We start from the raw sequence: 17,970 nt of genomic DNA on the forward strand, positions 1-17,970 counted from the left end.
GCAGCACTTCCAGCGGGGCTGCCACGCTCGCTTTCCTCCAGCAGCGGCTCCTTACACAACAGCCTGAGCTGCTCTGACACAAACAGGACTCGGGCCCAGCAGAGAAGCTCCTTGAGCGTGTCCTTCACCACATGGGAAGGCAGCAGAGCGGTTCATGGCACGGCAGGAGGAACTTTGGGATGGCACTAGTGCTCCCAGCCAGCCAGCCCAGAGCTCAGCTGGTTTACACTGCCTCTCCCTCAGGCAGCAGGAACAAGGAATCAGGAATTCATGGAAAGGTTTGGGTGGGAAGAGACCTGAAGGATCATCCAGTGCCACCCCCTGCCATGGGCAGGGACACCTCCCACTGTCCCAGAGTGCTCCAACCCCCGTCCAGCCTGGCCTTGGGCACTGCCAGGGATCCAGGGGCAGCCACAGCTGCTCTGGGCACCATGTCTGTTACATTCCCAATGTTTATCAGCACTTCAACACCTGGGAAGTTTCTTTACACTCTTCGAACAGCTCAGGAGCTGAGATTGTGCAGCTGCTGAGCTCCTGAGCTGTAGGAAGCCACAAATTCCTCATCTGAAAGAGCACCAGGACCTGCAGAAAAAACCCCTCATCCCCCACTCACCCTCCAGGAGATGAGGAAGCTCCACATTCCCTGGAAGGGAGGGGGTCTCTGTCCCCCCCCAGGGTCCTCACTGGGGCCAAGGACAGAGACCCCCTGCCTGTCACATCACCTTCCCCATCCACCTTCCCCCAAAAACAACCACCCCAAAGCTCAGGGAGACTCACACCCTGAGTCTGAGTCACAGAGGAACTCAGCAAAGCTGCTGAATTATTCACTTGGCTGCTGTTTTTAGACTGGAGCCACGGGAAACGTGAACTCCCCGGTGAGCACGGCTGGATACTGCCCCATCTGAGGAGCCTAAAAAGCTCTGCCTGAAGCCCAGGAAGGATAAAAGCCTCTGTAAATAAAAACTTGCACCAAGAGGGAAACACACAGGCAGGTGAAAGAGGAAAGCCGGTAGAAAAGCTTTAATTAGAAGAGCACACCTCTAAGTGTCCCATTTACAAACTGCTACACAGAATATACAGATTTTGGGATGGTTTTGTTGGGATTTTTGATGTTTTTCTCCCCCAGATCCTTCTCCCCAGGGCTCTCCATCTGTTCATCCCCAGTCTGTTTGTGCTTGGGATTGTCCCAGCCCAGGTGCAGGACCTTGCCCTTGTTGAACCTCCTGAGGTTGGCACAGTCCCACCTCTCCAGCCTGGCCAGGCTCCTGTGGATGCCCCATCCCTGCCCTCAGGCGTGGGACAGCACCCAGAGCTCGGTGTCACCAGCAAACTGCCCAGGGTGCCCCAGTGCCACTGCCCCTGTCCCTGACAGTGAAGCTGGACAGTGCTGGTCCCACCCCTGACCCTGAGCACCCCACTGGTCACCGGTCTGCACTCGGACATCCAGCCAGTGACCACGACTCTGAGTGTGACCATCCAGCCCCCTCCTTATCCAGCAAGTGCCCCATCCAGGAAATCCCTGTCTCTCCAGTTTGGAGACGAGGATGTCATGTGGGACGGAGTCAAACACTTTGCACAACATCCTTGTCCTTGAGGGACAGGTTTTCCAGCCTCTGTCCAGGCAGCAAAGGATTCCAATTCCAGCCATTTCCCCCTTCCAGCGCTGCCACCGGAGCAGCTGATCCAGCACATTCCCTGCAGGAATCAGCCCTGCACAGGCAGCAGGACCCCGGAGATTCTCAGCACAGAACAACTCGGGAGGGGTTAGTTTGAGACGTTTATTAGGGAGATTTATTCCACAGCAGTTACAGCTTCACATCGTACAGAGCATTGGAATTGATAATTCAGCATCAGGAGTGACAACAGACAGGCGTGGAAGCACAGGGATGTTAGAGCACAGAAAAGGCACAGCATCAGCTCCAAGGGCTGGAGGAAAGGGTGGGTAACAGGAAACCTGAGCAGAGCAACACTCCTGGTGGCTCCCTGCTCATGGGACTGCACAGGGACACACACCCCCTGCACCGAGCTCTCAGTGGGACACATGGATGTTTTCCAGGAGGGACAGAAGAACCAACACTCTGCACAGACCCCCCCCATTCCCTACATCCCCGTGGATCCACCCCCAGGACAGGCACCTCCCGCTCCCACCCCGGCACATCCCAGAGCTTGGGGTCAGTCCTGTAGGAACAACCACCTCAGCCCCACAAAAAACCAGCTCCCCCTCTGCCTACAGCTCACCTTCACACCAGTGCAGCCATGGCACTTCAAATAAACAGGGACACAAACATGGGGTGACAATATGGGCGTGCAATGGGATGAGTGATCCATGTTTGCAGCACCCTGGGGCTGGAGGGGCTGGCCCTGCTCTGCCCGAGGCTCTGCTGAGCCCATCCAGCCCCATCCCACTGACTGCAGCTCCCAGGATGGGCAGCTGTTCCCAAACTCCTCTGCCCACCTCACTTTGGCTACAAGTCCCTCTAGCCTGACTTCAAAGCATTGTTGCATTTCAGTATAAAATAAAATAAAGCATCTGTGGGAGTAGGCAAAGTCTCATATTCAGGTAACCTGAAACCTTCTAGAATTCAATCTGAAAATGCCTCTCAGTCCTATATTAATTATTCACTATTTCTAGGGCACAAGAGTTAAGCCCACTTAAGGCAAAAGGTGAGAAAGAACAATTGAGGAGCCAAGCCAAAGTGATGCTGCCTTGCTTCAAAATCACATTTTTAAAAAAATAGCTAGGAAAAGGTCTTGGAAAAGAAAGCCAAGAATGCAAGAATCTCCTTTTATGGCCACAGACATCAAAAACCCAAAGGAAAGCACAACATGAATGATTCACAGGCTGGACTCGATCTCAGAGGTCCTTCCCAGCCTGAATGATGCTGTGCCCTGCACAGGGGCTCAGCCAGGCTGGCACATGGCACTGGGAAAGAAGAGCCCAGTCTGGGGAGCTGGGAGCCTCCAGGAGACGGAGTTTTCCCAGAAACAACCACCATGGACCCAGGATTTGGGAGAAGCCACCAGGGTTAACTTGCTGGGAACTGGCACCACAAGGACGCCAGCTCCTAACGAGGCCTCGAGCGGGGCACAGAGGGGTAAAACTGGCACCAAACTGGGCGAGAGAAGCGCCAGGTCCTGCTGCACATCAGTGCCCAGGCCGTGACTCAGCGCTGGCACCGCCACCCCGCGTGGGGAGCACGCGAGGTCTCGCTTGGGAATAAAGGACAAAGCAAGGCTGGATGGGTCTGCCTGAGGGAGATGCCCAGAGCAGCCCCTCTGGTGGCATTCCAGGTGGGATACGCCTCCTGTGAGTGCTGAGTGCAGCAGGGACCTGGCAGTGGGTACCAGCAGGGTACCAGGGCTGGGCAGCTGCCACCTACTCCCCTCACAACAAGGAAATCCCATTTTTAGGCAAGTGAAGGTCTCAGTAGGTCTGTTTTGGGCAGTTCAACCTCAGATCGGATTTGGGTTTAACTAAATCCTTTCCATCAGGTGCTGCAGGCCAAGTACCCTGAGCTACACAACACAATTCTCCTCACCTAGAACATTCCCTCATCTCTCAAAGCCCAGGTTAGCCTGTCTCAGGTAAAATACTGCATTGTCTCTCTAATTATTTCCTCCCTTCACGTTTTGTTTTGTCTGTTGATGGAGAAATGAGCACGTTTGCCTTTGGAAAGCTCTGCACCTCTGTGGAGCCAGTGGGAGTCCCACCAGACATGCCCCTGCAGCTGTTTTAGGCTAAAACAGGCCTGGTCCTTCTGGTGTTGCTGGAAATTGTCAGGATTATTTCAGTAAAGTTTCACAACTCAGTCCTCTTGCTTCCCTCAGTTTTAGCAGGGACAGATTATTTCTCATGGCAGGGAAAGTTCCATCCAAGGCTGTCATTCCCCAAAGGAAGCCAGAGGTGCGAAGTTAAAAAAAGGCAATTTCCTTTCTTACTTCCAAGGTTTTTGGGAAGGAGTATGACAGCAAAGCCACTCCTAAGGCTTCGGGTTAGGAATTTTGGAATTTGGGGCTGGCTGTTTTCCTTCACACTCCCAGTTATGGCAAGTGCTTGGACCCCAAAATCCACCCCTCAGACACCAGAGATGATCCACCTGTACCTCAGGAAACCTGCTTTTCCCTAATCTGTTTCTCAAGTCTACAAAGTGCTGAAATTATCTGAACCCACCCATTTGGAAGAAAAGAGCATTATTACAGATCAGAACCTGATGTGAGAGGCTTTCAAAGCAGCAAGGATCAAGGCAGGTACTCTAAAAGGCTGTGGGGAGCATGGGGAGAAGGGGAAGGGAGCTGCAGTCATGGTGGACCCATCCACTATGGAAGCACAACTGGAAATTTCAAACCTTCTCTTACTGAGCACCATGAAAACGGAGAGAAATTAAATTTAAAGGTGATCAAACAGAAAATGGAGCTGTGGTCGTGATTTCAAACCAGTGGCACAGTGCAGTTCAGAACCAGGGTGCACTTTTGTGCTTACACAGAGAGAGGAAGGTTTCAACAAGCACTGCAGAGCACAGGGAGGAGGAGCAGGATGGAGCCACCTTTGGCTTCTTCTACAGCCAAGTCCAAGGAGGTAAAGCAAGAGCTCTGTAAAATGCTGCAGATTTTAGAAGTGTAATGGCAGGTAGAAAAGGACACTGGTCTCGTGTCAGTGGCAGCCCCAGTGTTAGGAGACAGTCTAGGCTTCTAGGAGGAGAAAATAGAAGAGAGGAAAAGAAGTAGGAGAGGGAAAGGGGATGGGGAAGGGGGCAAGAGAGCGCAAGTCATTAGTAAACATCACCATCGAGGCAGCACTGCACAACAAGCAACACTCCATTAGTGCAGCCAGGAGATTTGCCACAAGCCAGGTCACAGACACACACAGGAGCTCTGCTTTAGGAGTGTCTGCAGATCTGCCACCAGTCACCACGTGCAGCCACATGCCACAGAGGGCTGGGCCACGTCACCGTCGGTGACAGGCACAGGGGAGCAGCACCTCAGGATGCAGCTCACAAGCACAATTTGCACTGAAAACAAAGTATTTCTGTGACCCAGTGTCGGGTGACAGAATTCCCAGCAGGCTGGCTGGAGGGAAAGCCCAGCTAGGGCAAGTATGAGCACCAGCAGGGATACTTCCCTAGGGAGCTTCTTGCCTGCCAGCAAGAGCATGAACAGCATCTTGGGCAAGAGGCATCCAGAGCAAACCATGTGATCATCCTTGATGGACTTCTTTCCAGAAATTTGGTTGGGTTTCATTTTTAAATACATGTATTTCCTTTGAACTCTAGGCAAATATCCTGCAATAAGGAGTTGCAAACTGAAAATTACACATGTATTTTTGGTTTTAAACCCACTGCTGGTTTGACTAAGCCCTCCCTAACCTTTGCCTCGTGGAGGTGAGCAGTGAGTTGCCTCCCCCAGCATCTCCTCCCAGCAGGGACTGCAAACCACCACTGAATTCCCTGTTCCCTCGCTGGCTCACGGAGCTGCACCGGCCGTGCATCCCCAGGAATGCTGCTCCAGCCTCTCCATTTATCCTTTTAAGGAAGAACAGGATTAGCAGCGAGCCTTCCAGGGGATGTGCCAGCACCCAAAGCCAGAGCTCCCCTCTGCAGCTCTCCAGCTCCCAAAAACAAACCCCACAGGGCCAGGCAGCAGCGGCCACGTCGGGCTCAGCGCTGCCAAGGACTGAGCCCCTCGCAGGAGCTGCCGGGGTCCCCCTGCCCGAAATCCTGGCCTAAACACAGCCCTGCAGCAGTGCTTTGAACACAGCCCTGCCAGAATGACAGTAATCCAACAGTTGATGGGGGGTTTATCCCCAAGCTGGAGAGGTTTGGGTCACTGCCATCTGCTGCACTGAGGGTGTCTGGGAGCGGGCACCGCTGCACAGGCTGCCAAGGAGTGCCAGGAGCTCAGGCCTGACTAATCCCGACCTCTGCAGACACACCCCACACGGCTGCAGATAATGCTGCATGTAATAAAACAAGATCAGTCATCACCTTGTTTTATCTGATGAGTGAAGAAAACCATCCAGCAGCACTTCCTGTGCTCCAGCCCAGAGAGATCCACATTTGGATTTGCAAACAGCTGAACTACCCCTTTTCCTTGGAGTCTGCTTCAGAATCACCTTAAACCCAACTTTGCTTTTTAAAGCTCTCTCTGTAGCTTTTAACACTGGTTTTTGTAGCACAGAGCTGGTTTGCTTGAGCATCACCTTCCTCAGACCTCTCTTGGCTGCTCCGTTTCTCTGCACTGGGCTCACATTCCACATCCCTAAGAACCATTTCAGCTTTCAGACACAGGGAAGGGATCCTGCTGAAAACAAACACCCCAAAACTGGAGGTGGTTTGGAGCCAGGGATCCAGGCTTTAGGCAGCAGCACCTCTTACATGTGGAACCAGGCACTGCTCAAGGCCATCCCCTGGTCCAGGTGCTCCCACAGCTCTGAAACCCCTCCAGTGCCTGATGGAAATTCAGCATTTCTCCCTTCTCTCCCATGGAGAACCAGGGATACTGCAAGAATTCCACAAAGAAAGGGGTAGGGGAAAGAGACCATGAAGGAACTGTGTCATATTCTGTTACTCTGGCAAACCTAATTAACTTGATGGCCACAGCTCCTCATCCTGACACGCTGCTCTGCCACTTTGATGTCACTTTTAGACAGATTTGAACAAGAGAAAAAAAAAATCAACTCTACCTCACAAAGAGAGAACGTATTAATAAATTAAAAAGCCCCAGACACATAAAAGTATCTTTGATCAAAGTTGTTAACATTTAGTGTGAAGAGTTAAACCTCCACAAAGCAAGAGTGAAGCAAATAACAAAGATTTTTTTAAACACAAGCAAGAAGTTCAATACAAAAATCCAGATGCCTTTAATTATTCAGACCATAAATCTGACTGCATTTCTATTTCCTTTAGTTATAAGTATTAAAAAAGAGGGAGAAAATATCCTTAGGAAGATTCAGAAGTGTTCTTAGTTTATACTAAATTAGAAAAGATGCACAACTTCCTTTTGACTGGATTTCCAATGGCAAATGAAACACAAAGATCAATTTTTCTATTCCCATCCTCACCAAGAACATGAAACTCACTCACTCTCTAAACTAAACTCTAAAACCCTAAAGAGAATTATAGCAAAGAGGTGTTTTAATTCATCCCCATCTCCCAAATGTTCATCATTATTCCCTGAACTGGTTTTTAACTTGGGGCTACACCTACGGATTAGGAGGGATGATAACCCTGGGAGCATCCAGACAACCTCAGCAATGATCTGGAGCTGGAGATCATCACAAGGGAGACCAAATAAAGAGTTCTTACCCGTGACAACTGACTCTGGAATACTCCCTCCTCAAGAAAAGAGAGGTCCCACAGCCAAAGTCCTCCCGACAAAAGGGAACAGATGGGCTGGAATTTGGTAGGAACCCCAGTTCCCTGTCAGAAAGCCTCAAGGGGAAGGGAAGCAGCGTTCACCTTCAGCTGGGACTAAGAGAACACCAACCTCAGCACTTCAGCCTGACTGGAAAGGTTAGTTCTTTTCCAGGTTCTGCACAAGTCTGAAACATTGATCCAGTTCCATCACGAGCTTCTGGCAGTCAGAACTATCCTGAGGCTATGGAAAAAGGTTCCAAAGGCTCGATGTCACCTGTGCCACTGCTGGAGCAGGTGTGGGGACATGTCCATGGAAGGGGAGGTTGTGGTGGAAGGACACAGCCAGGTCATGGCAGTGAATAAAAACTGCTCCAAAGGATGGGGGATGTGGGGAAACACCACTGTGGGTCTCAGGGAGCAGGGGAAGTCACAGGACAGGGGACAGTTCACCCGTGGATATTATGGACTCTACAAAGCCATTTTTATCAGCTGCCTTCCCAGCACTGACCATGGATAAAGAACAGGACACCTTCAGAACAAGGTTTTATCCAAAGAAGACGTTTAAACTCCAAAACAAATGAAGCTCTATTCTGTTGCAAATTCTTTGAAAAGCTCATTAAACCCAACCCAAACCCCCTGGGAGGAGTGAGGACTCCAAAGCAGATGCATTTGGCCCCGGTGCAGCTTTGCTGCTCAGGAACAAACAGGGCAGGCAGGCTGTGTTCCCTGGCACGCAGGACGTACCTGTGCGATGGTCCTGCAGTCCATGGTCTCCATTCTCCACCACCATCGGCCCAGAAGCTGAAGAATCTGCAAGAAATCAAAGGAAGGGTTAATACTGGATGGAATTAATCTTAATCCAGACCTTAAAAACAATACTGTGAAATCGTAGAATCACTGAGGTTGGAAAAGAGCTCCAAGCTTTGAGCAATTCCCACCTTGTCACCCAAGTGGTGATCCTAAAACTAACAAAAGAATGATCAATTCCAGCCTTGAGAGCACACTCACAGAATCCCAGGATACCTGAGGTTGGGAAAGCCCTCTGGGATTATCAAGTCCACCCTGTGCCTGATCCCCACCTTGTCCCCAGCTCAGAGCACTGAGTGCCACCTCCAGTCAATCCTTGGACACCTCCAGGGATGGGCACTCCAAACCTTCCTGGGCAGCCCCTGCCAAGGCCTGAGCACACTTTCCAGGAAGGAATTCCTCCTGAAACACAACATATTGCTAAAGCAGGGATCAGGGGAGATTTAGAGGAGGGTGGTCAGGGTGGAAGATCACCAGTTCCAAAAACCAGTACAGAAGATCCTCATCGCTGTGAGGTTTAGTCCTTCTCATTCTGACACTGTCAGCTGAAATTTTAACCAGCACCAGGATTTACACACTGAACTTGGGAAACTTGGCAGCAGTGGACAAGGCAGAACAGAAGCTGCAGGAGGGTCCATTTAGATTAGATAAAAGAAGTTTTTTACAATGAGGGTGGGCAGGCCCTGGCACAGGGTGCCCAGAGCAGCTGGGGCTCCCCCTGGATCCCTGGCAGTGCCCAAGGCCAGGCTGGACATTGGGGCTTGGAGCAGCCTGGGACAGTGGGAGGTGTCCCTGCCCATGGCAGGGGTGGCACTGGATGATCCTTAAGGTTCCTCCCAACCCAAACCAGTCTGGATTCTGTGACTTTATGACCCCGAGCAGTTCTAGTGAAGCAGAACAAGCAGCACCAGCTCTGACAGTAGCTCCTCCCTGGGCCCTCTGTTCTGCTGACAGTGAGGAAATGCTCGTTTTATAAATAATAAAAGTCTCTCCCAAAGAGACACACACTCAGTCACCTGGAGCTCTGCTGGCCCTTCCTCAGCCCCGGCTTTATAACAGAGCCACGTTGCCAGGGTCCTTCAGACACAGCACTTCAGGGCTGAATCCAGCCCTCAGCGAAGCAAAAGGAAAAGTCTTTCCAGCTGCATCAGTGGCTCATCCTGGTGTTTTACAAAAATTCCACATGAACTTTGCAGCTTATAGACAAACACACACCTACATCCTCCTGGAGGAGCTGGAGACGCTACAGGGATCCCCAGGCCTGCTCCTCAGCAGTCCCACACACAGCTCCTGCAGCCAGGCTTCACAAGGGCTGGTGTCTGCTGGAACAGGGGAATGGTCCGAAGCAGAAACTGGGGGAGGTCCTGGCAGCCCCTAGATTCTCTGAGCAGGTCAGGCAGGGAGAAATCAGGGTCAGAGTGGTTCATACAACACTGAGTCACAGCTGCCCAAAGGTACACGAGGAGTAACGAGGGGTCTTGCAATGAAATCCCTGAGGAATTCTGTGCAGGAGCTGCACAGGCCCTGCTGAACCCCCCAGATTAACAGTGAGGGAGCTCAGCCCAGCTGCACGAGCTACGAGTTTTTCCAAGTCCTATAGAATCATGGACTCTCCTGAGTGGGAAGGAACCCACAAGGATCATCCAGGTCCAACTCCTGGCCCTGCAGAGGACAGCCCCAAGATTCCCTCCACAATCACGTCCTGCTTTCATTTCTTTCAGAGCTGCTCCTCTATTGCACAGGCAATAGAGCTGCTGGGATGTTTCACAGCCTGGTCCTGATGTTCTGGACATCAGGAAGAATTCCTTCTTGGAAAGGGTGCTCAGGCCTTGGCAGGGGCTGCCCAGAGAGGTTTGGATTGCCCATCCCTGGAGGTGTCCAAGGAAGGCCTGGACATGACACTCAGTGCTCTGAGCTGGGGACAAGGTGGGCATCGGGCACAGCCTGGACTCGATGGGCTGGGAGGGCTTTTCCAGCCTCTGTGACTCTGATGCCACCACCATTATTGATGCATTAAACCAGGACTCGACCACAAAAGTGGCTGAACCTCTCCAAAGGAGCAGAGGGATCAGAAATGCCATGGCTCTCCTTGGGCCCTTCCTGGGAAGGACGGAGAGCAGGTGAAATGGTTCCCGTTACAGTTTTAGCTTTTTGGGAAGACAAGCTTCCAGAAAAATCAGGTCAAATCACACCAATCCCAGCCAGCACGAGTGGTTGTTATTTTTAAGTCTCTGAAGGTCAGTGCCTTTGGAGCAAATCAATCTGAGTTCGGTTTGCTGTAGTCCCAGTGTGGAAACACCCAGCAACCTGCCCAGGGCCACAGCTGCTCCCCTCATATTCTAAATTGCATAAACCCAAAACTATGTCAAGATGTTGTAACTACCTAATCCTCAGCAGAATCACAAGATAGTATTTGCATCTGGCTCGTGGATCAAAGGATTGTTTTTATATAAACAAATTTAAGGCAGCACTCGCTAAACCGATAATCTGGAGCAAATGGGCAGTGCCAACATAACCCCCTAATCCCAGAGGGACCGGACAGCGTGCAGGGGACACCACCACGGCCAGCACGTCCCCACCATGGCACCTGCAGCCTGCTCTGGCACAGGGACGGCACACCTGAGGGCAGAGAGGGCTCTGGGCAGCCGGCTGGGGCGGGGGGTGGGGATCAGGAGTCCCTGCGCAGGTTTTATCGCACGCTGGGAATCACACGTTGTCAAACGCTGACATTCGAGAGGAAAACGGGACCAAAACCGCTGAGGGACAGAGTCTGAACTAGCTGGTGATTCTTAAACAAGGAGCCTTATCTCCTTCAGTTCATTCATTTAAATACTCTGCCTCAAAATCACCTGCAGAGCTGCCCCAGCCCTGGGGCCAACAGCACCAGGACCTGGAGCTGCTGGAGAGAGTCCAGAGGAGGCTCCAGAGCTGCTCCAGGGCTGGAGTCCCTCTGCTCTGGAGCCAGGCTGGGACAGCTGGGAATGTTCCCCTGGAGAAGGGAAGGACACAGGGAGAGCTCAGAGCCCCTTGCAGGGCCTAAAGGGGCTCCAGGAGTGCTGCAGAGGGACTGGGGACAAGGCCTGGAGGGACAGGACCCAGGGAATGGCTTCCCAGTGCCAGAGGGCAGCGATGGATGGGAGATTGGGAATTGGGAATTGCTGGCTGGGAGAGTGGGGAGGGGCTGGGCTGGAATTGCCAGAGCAGCTGTGGCTGCCCCTGGATCCCTGGCAGTGTCCAAGGCCAGGATGGATGGGAATTGAAGCAGCCTGGGACAGTGGGAGGTGTCCCTGCCCATGGCAGGGGTGGCACTGGATGGACTTTAAGGTCCCTTCCAACCCAAACCAGTCTGGGATTCTCTGATGTAACAACTGTGGGGCAGGAATGGGGCTGGACAGACTTTGAGAGAGAAAAGTTTAATGTCTCATCTGAGACAAAGATGCAAATATCATCATCTGCTGATTTATCTTCGATCCCTCTGAAACTCTGGGGTACGTGGAACATTCTCCCCCTCCACTTCCATACGTGACAAAGTGTCTAAATTCCCTTTGGCTAAAGCAAACCCTGCTGCAAGAAAGGCACTCATTCCTCGTGTGGGAAGGGAGGGAAAACCAAAAGGAAACGTGGTTCAGGCTCAGGTTTCAGCTCTGGAGCTGCAGGGAGGGAGGGCAGCAGTGTCCAGCAGCGTCCAGCAGTGTCCAGCAGCGGCTGCAGCGCCAGCAGAGCCACCTCGTGGTGACACCTCCGCTCCCAAGGGCCCCAGAGGCGCTGCCGGGACTGATTCAATTAAACCGAGCCCATCCCTCCCGGCTGGGCAGGGTTTGAGTCCTGCAGGCTTTAGTCCCATGGGGAGGAGGCCCCACGGAGCCACCGCTCACTGCCCGGCCCCTGGGGAGGGCAATGCAGGGAAATAAAGCCCGGGGCTCACGGACAGCTTAATAAAGGAAACAAAAGAAAATAACAGAATTGTAGTAATGAAAGAGAGAGGGGAATTGTTTAGCCTGGAGCAAAGGAGGCTCAGGGGGGACCCTGTGGCTCTGCACAAGTCCCTGACAGGAGGGGGCAGCCGGGGGGGTCGGGCTCTGCTGCCAGGGAACAGGGACAGGAGGAGAGGGAACGGCCTCAGGCTGGGCCAGGGCAGGCTCAGGTTGGATATTGGGAACATTCCTTCCCCAGAAGGGCTGTCTGGCCCTGGCACAGCTGCCCAGGGCAGGGGTGGAGTCCCCATTGCTGGAGGGATTTAACAGCCCTGTGGATGTGGGGGACATGGTCAGGGGTGGCCTTGGCAGTGCTGGGGGATGGTTGGACTCGATGGACTCAGAGGCCTTTTCCAACCTCAACAATTCTGTGATTCTATGAATAAAACCCAAGAGGAACCAGAGATGCCCAGTCCCCTGGGTCCCCAGGCACTGACCAGTGTCCAGCCCGTCCCCCAGCCGTGACTGGCAGCTCCTGGCCCGCTCTCCCCAGTTTATCCTGGGCATGATGCTCTTTGCTGTGGGATATCCCTCTGGCCAGGTGGGCTCAGCTCTCCTGGCCATGCCCTCACCCTCCTGACACCTGAGCTCCCTGGCTGACCCGGGGAAAACAAAAAGTCCTTGATCCAGAGCAGGCAGGGCTCAGGAACAACCAAACCACCCATGTGTTACCAACACCACTCTCACACCCAAACACAGCACTGTCCCAGCCACCACAGAGAAAATTAACTCCATCCCAGCCCATACCAGGACAATTCCCCCCAAAACCCCCTGTATTTAAGGACAACACTCACCAAGGAGCTTGTGAACAGTGTGGGAATGCAAAACACAGGGACTGAGCATGAGGCCACATCCCATAGGCACAGACCTGCCCTTTGGTCTGTGTCCACAGTTCCTCACCAGTAACCATCACTGCAGAAACAATACTGGTCCTCACTTCCACTAAAGCATTCCCCAGAGGCTCTGCTGCAACTCATCAAACCCCAGTGTTTTCCTTTCCCTTGGAACGTGCTCCCACCCCAAATCCCTTCCTTCACACCTGCCTACCCATCACATGAGCACCTGAACAGAACTGCAGCCTCCAGGACTTTGCCTGGAAGCTCCAGAGTATCCTGAAAGCCTTGGAAATGCTAAGGAAAGCCAGCTGGAAGCAGGCAGCACACCCCAAGTGATCCCTTGGTGTTATGTAAGGACCACAAGGTCATAAGAGGATTATCCCAGAATTTGCCAAATTGCCATGTCCAGCCAGGTGTGAGGAAGAGTAAACCCCTTTCTCCCTGGTATTTTATAAAGTTAACCATTATTAAAGTTTTATTCTAGGGCAGATTTGTAGGTGACCAAATGACTGCTCATCACATGTCCCTCCTCTTCTCCACCCCTCTGTACTCACCCAGCCCCACGCTGGGGCCCAGCTCAACATTAAACTCGCCTAATCTGGCTCCTGGGTTTAGGAAAAAAGTGAAAGAAAACCCTGGAGCAGAGCTGGAGCAGCTAAAGCCTGACAGGATGGAGGATTAAACCTCTTCTGACTGGGGAAAGACAGTCTCAGGAGCACAGACCGTGATGTCAGAACACATTTGTGCCTTTTGAGATAAAGAAATGAACAAGTGGAGGCTGAAAAGCCTGAGCTCTCAGGCTGTTCCTCTCCCTCAGGAAAAGCAGGCTGTTTGGAGCCAGGGCCATGGAACTCTTGCTGCTGCTCCCCAAAAACTTGGTATTACACTCAAACATGGAACTACAACACCAAAACCCCCTTAGGACCCTGTTCATCTCACCCAGGGCTCATTTATTCTGGAGCCTCAATAAATACAGCACATTCAGCTTAACCATCAATTTAAACAGTTACAAATATTAAATAAATCTCCTGAAAGAAACAGGTATCCTCAGCACTTCAGGGAAAAACAGGTAAAAGAAATGCAGACATTCCAGGATCAAATCCTAAGCCTGGTCTGTTAAACTGACCCTGCTTAGGCTTCAGTCCTTCCCTGCTGGCACAAGGTGGGAAAGCTGAACAGCTCCACTCAGGGCAACGTCTCCTTTTCTTCACGCAGGGTCTCGTTTGCATCTTGCCAAAGATTCAGATAATGCTCCTGACTGCTCTCCAGCTCTCCCAAAAAAGGGAAAAACCAATCTCCAAAGCAAGAGTAAGAAACTGCATCCCCCCCTTGCCACGTAGGAGGGAAATGAGTTCTGCTCAAGCAGCCCAGTGAATGGGGTGTGCAGAGGGGGGAGAGGAGGGGGCTGGAAAAGCCAAGAGATCCCAGAATTCCTGAATCCCTGAGGCTGGAAAAGCCCTCCCAGCCCATCGAGGCCAAGCTGTGCCCCATCCCCACCTTGTCCCCAGCCCAGAGCACTGAGTGTCACATCCAGGCCTTCCTGGGATACCTCCAGGGATGGGCACTCCAAACCCCCCTGGGCAGCTCCTGCCAATGTTTAACAACCCCTTCCAGGAAGGAATTCCTCCCAAAATTCCACTTCTTCCCCCCCCAGCATTTCTGCCTGAGCTCTGCACACAGGACCCAGCCTTTCTCTCACAGAGTTTTAATTACTGAGCAAACCCAAAAGGCCTCGTTACCCCCACTCCAAGATCCCTGAGTTATGTGAAACAATGGGTTGGGATGGCAATGTCCAGGGATACACAGCTGGGAGGACACACTTAAGGGACTTCAAACCAATATTGAGTCATGATTTTAGCACTGAGAAATCCTGGCACTGAGATGGTTTAGGACCTGCAGCTTCTACAACAAAGGCTTGCTTTAAAATATGGTCAAATCATGTACAAGGTGTTAACAAGTCCTTGTGTTTCCCTGCTTCAGCCACTTCTGCAACGCTAAAATATCAACCACCTATAATGAAATAAATAATACACATCTGAACTGCCCAAAATTCCAAGTTTTCTAATAATCTCTTTGCCCATTCCCATCCTTCCTGCTCATCTGGTACCATGTCATAACTGTGTCAGCATGGAAAATTCCAAGTTACATTTTCTGTACTACAAGGCACCCGATGCACTTCTAAACAAAGCAAATAAATGCCCTAAACAGACCAGAATTCCCCATGCTGTGGTCCTGCAGGTTCTATTTATTCTTAGGAATCAAATCCCACTTTCCTCAACACTGATGAACAGCAGGATCAAGGCAAAAAAAGAAAACTTCTTCTGAAGGAAGTCACTGGGTTACCAAAGGTTCTCCTCTTCTACCCAGCACAGATCTGGGCCACAAAATAAATAAAATCATCAAGGCACTTCTGGTCCCAGGTGACAATTCCCACTTGGGCAGGGAGGGAACAGCACACAGGCAAAGGGAGCAATCATTTAAATTGCTCACTGGGAAAGAAACCTGTTGGATGACCCCAAATCTTACTCTGTTCCCTCTCACAGAGGAAAGCATCTGTTTAAAACTCTCCTTTTCCTAAGGAATTCTTGATTAAGTTCTTAACACAAATTGGTGAGGTTCCACCTCAAATTGCTGGGGCAGTTCTGGGGTCCCCAGGTCCAGGACAGACATGAAGGGGTTGGAGCGTGTCCAAAGGGAACTGGAAAACTCCTGAGGGAGCTGGGGAAGGGGCTGAGCCTGGAGCAAAGGAGGCTCAGGGGGGACCTTGTGGCTCTGCACAAGTCCCTGACAGGAGGGGGCAGCCGGGGGGGTCGGGCTCTGCTCCCAGGGAACAGGGACAGGAGGAGAGGGAACGGCCTCAGGCTGGGCCAGGGCAGGCTCAGGGTGGATATTGGGAACATTCCTTCCCCAGAAGGGCTGTCTGGCCCTGGCACAGCTGCCCAGGGCAGGGATGGAGTGCCCATTGCTGGAGGGATTTAACAGCCCTGTGGATGTGGCACTTGGGGACATGGGGCAGGGGAGCTGCTGGATCTGATGATCTCAAAGATCTTTTCCAACCGTAATGATTCCATGATTCTAAACATCAGCTGGGCTGGAAAGTGCTCTTCACCAGCAGGGACAGCAGCATGTTTTGGTACCCATGCACACAACCACCACATCCAGGCAGCAAGGAACCCAAGTAAGTAAAGCCTTGGGTCAGAAACATGGGATTTAGCTGTCAAACACTTGGGAGTGAAGCTCCAAGGCAGATGATGAAGGTTCCCATCTGCTGACCTCACCAGCAGCAGCTCGTCATCCACCTTCGTTCCTTGGATTTGCCATCCCCCAGAGTGGTGGCTCCTTGCACAGCTCTGCTGGTTTGGGACACTGTTTGTGGAGCATGGCAGCCACAGAACTTGGTCAAAGCCAAAACCACCCAACCTGAAATATTAATGTAAAGCACAGCCTCTCCTGGGGCCCAGCAGGGAGAGGTTATCTCACAGGCTGAAGGACCGAGGGCAAAAAGCAACAGGGCTTGATCTCAACCCTGGCCTTGGAAATAAACGCTTCAGGCTGAGGCAGCAGCACAGAAGGCCCTGTCTCAGCAGTGCCACAGGGAGCACAGGCATTCCCTGATGTTTCAGTGCCAGTTTTTGGCCCGGTGCTTGGGACACTTACGCTCCACGGGAATTCCGTCCGCGTGGCCTTTGCCTTTGGGCTCCTGGCTCCCAGGTTTCACATCGTTGTCGTCATCCAGCAGTGGCACATAGTCTGTCTTATCTACTGTCTCTCCAACCACATCATCGAACTTCTCGGCCTCCAGCGTGGCAATGAAGTCCCTTTTCACCTCCTCCTCGATGTCGTGGGGCGGCTCTGTGAGAGCATCAGCCAGGCTGAGGTTGTGGTCCAGGTCAGCCATGCCTGAGCACCTCTGCACCTGCAACCCGCGCCCAGGGAGACAAAGACACGTTTCATCAGAGGTCTCTTCTGTCCCTCACTTTGGTGCTGACCACTGCGTGTCCCCCGTGCCTTCACACCACGAGAAACGTTTGTTTAGTGCTCAGTAATTCCCAGATGTTTCTGAACCCCCCCACCAGAACAGAAATAAACCGGGATCATCTAAAGCGGGTTTAGCTCGTGGACGTTACATTTTGTGGGATCTTTTATCAGAACCTTAAATAAAAAATGTGAAAAATGTCTCCCAGCACCTGGCCAGGGTAACCATGGTGTGACACTGACTCCTGCCCTGCCCCAGATCTGGAGTTAATTACACCCCTCAGCAGCACAAAGATAAATGACGAAAGAGAATTTAGTGCTGGGCTTGACTCCACCCAGCTTCCCCTATGGAGATTAGGATTTTACATAATCTCTGATGTATACTTCAGTGCTGCTCCTGATCCCTCCCAGAGGGTCCTGCAGCATGGTCATGTCCTCAGCAAACCTTGCTAATCCCAGCAAACCCGCTCCAGCCCTGGGATTTGGGAGGGAAAGTGACGTTTTAATAATGTTTACATGAAAAAAATATAGCAAAGTGCAGACATAGGCATTACATCCACAGCTACGAACTGGAAGCAGCAGAGAGGTAATCACCAGCTATCCCTCCCTGTGTTCAAATTAATTCCTGGCACCAAACTGAAAATGCACCTGAACTGACTCATCTCCAGCCTTCAAGCTGGCACAACACAAACACAGCACCAAGTCTTTACTTTTTCACGTTTCAGCCTTTTCAAGGAATTCTTGGGAACAAGAGCCAACAAAAACTGCTGAAATGTACAGAAAGTCCTTGTCCCCAGTCCCTCTGCAGCTCTCCTGGAGCCCCTTTAGGCCCTGCAAGGGGCTCGGAGCTCTCCCTGTGTCCTTCCCTTCTCCAGGGGAACATTCCCAGCTCTCCCAGCCTGGCTCCAGAGCAGAGGGGCTCCGGCCTCTCCTTAGGAAAATCAGGAGCTGCTGACACAGAGCTGCAGCCACAGCCCGAGGAACACAAGGGACACTTGTGTGTGCTGGGTCATGAGGAGCAACCCA

The 17,970-nt window shown here is 52.0% G+C and overlaps 1 protein-coding gene across 9 annotated transcripts in view; it reads right to left on the minus strand.

Moving 5' to 3' along the window:
* Positions 1–17,970, minus strand: part of MAP4 (microtubule associated protein 4) — a 150,863-nt gene that overhangs the window by 87,261 nt on the left and 45,632 nt on the right. For all 9 annotated transcript variants that reach the window (XM_082297656.1, XM_082297652.1, XM_082297655.1 and 6 more), the window contains exons 3-4: positions 16,627–16,885; positions 8,097–8,162 (exon numbers count right to left, since the gene is read on the minus strand). In XM_082297656.1, the coding sequence (XP_082153782.1) occupies positions 8,097–8,162; positions 16,627–16,867 (307 nt within the window). In that variant the 5' untranslated portion in view covers positions 16,868–16,885. The remainder of the gene's footprint in view (positions 1–8,096; positions 8,163–16,626; positions 16,886–17,970) is intronic.

Source organism: Coloeus monedula (genome assembly GCF_965178545.1).
Source record: "Coloeus monedula genome assembly, chromosome: 1".
In the NCBI taxonomy this organism is placed as follows: domain Eukaryota; kingdom Metazoa; phylum Chordata; class Aves; order Passeriformes; family Corvidae; genus Coloeus; species Coloeus monedula.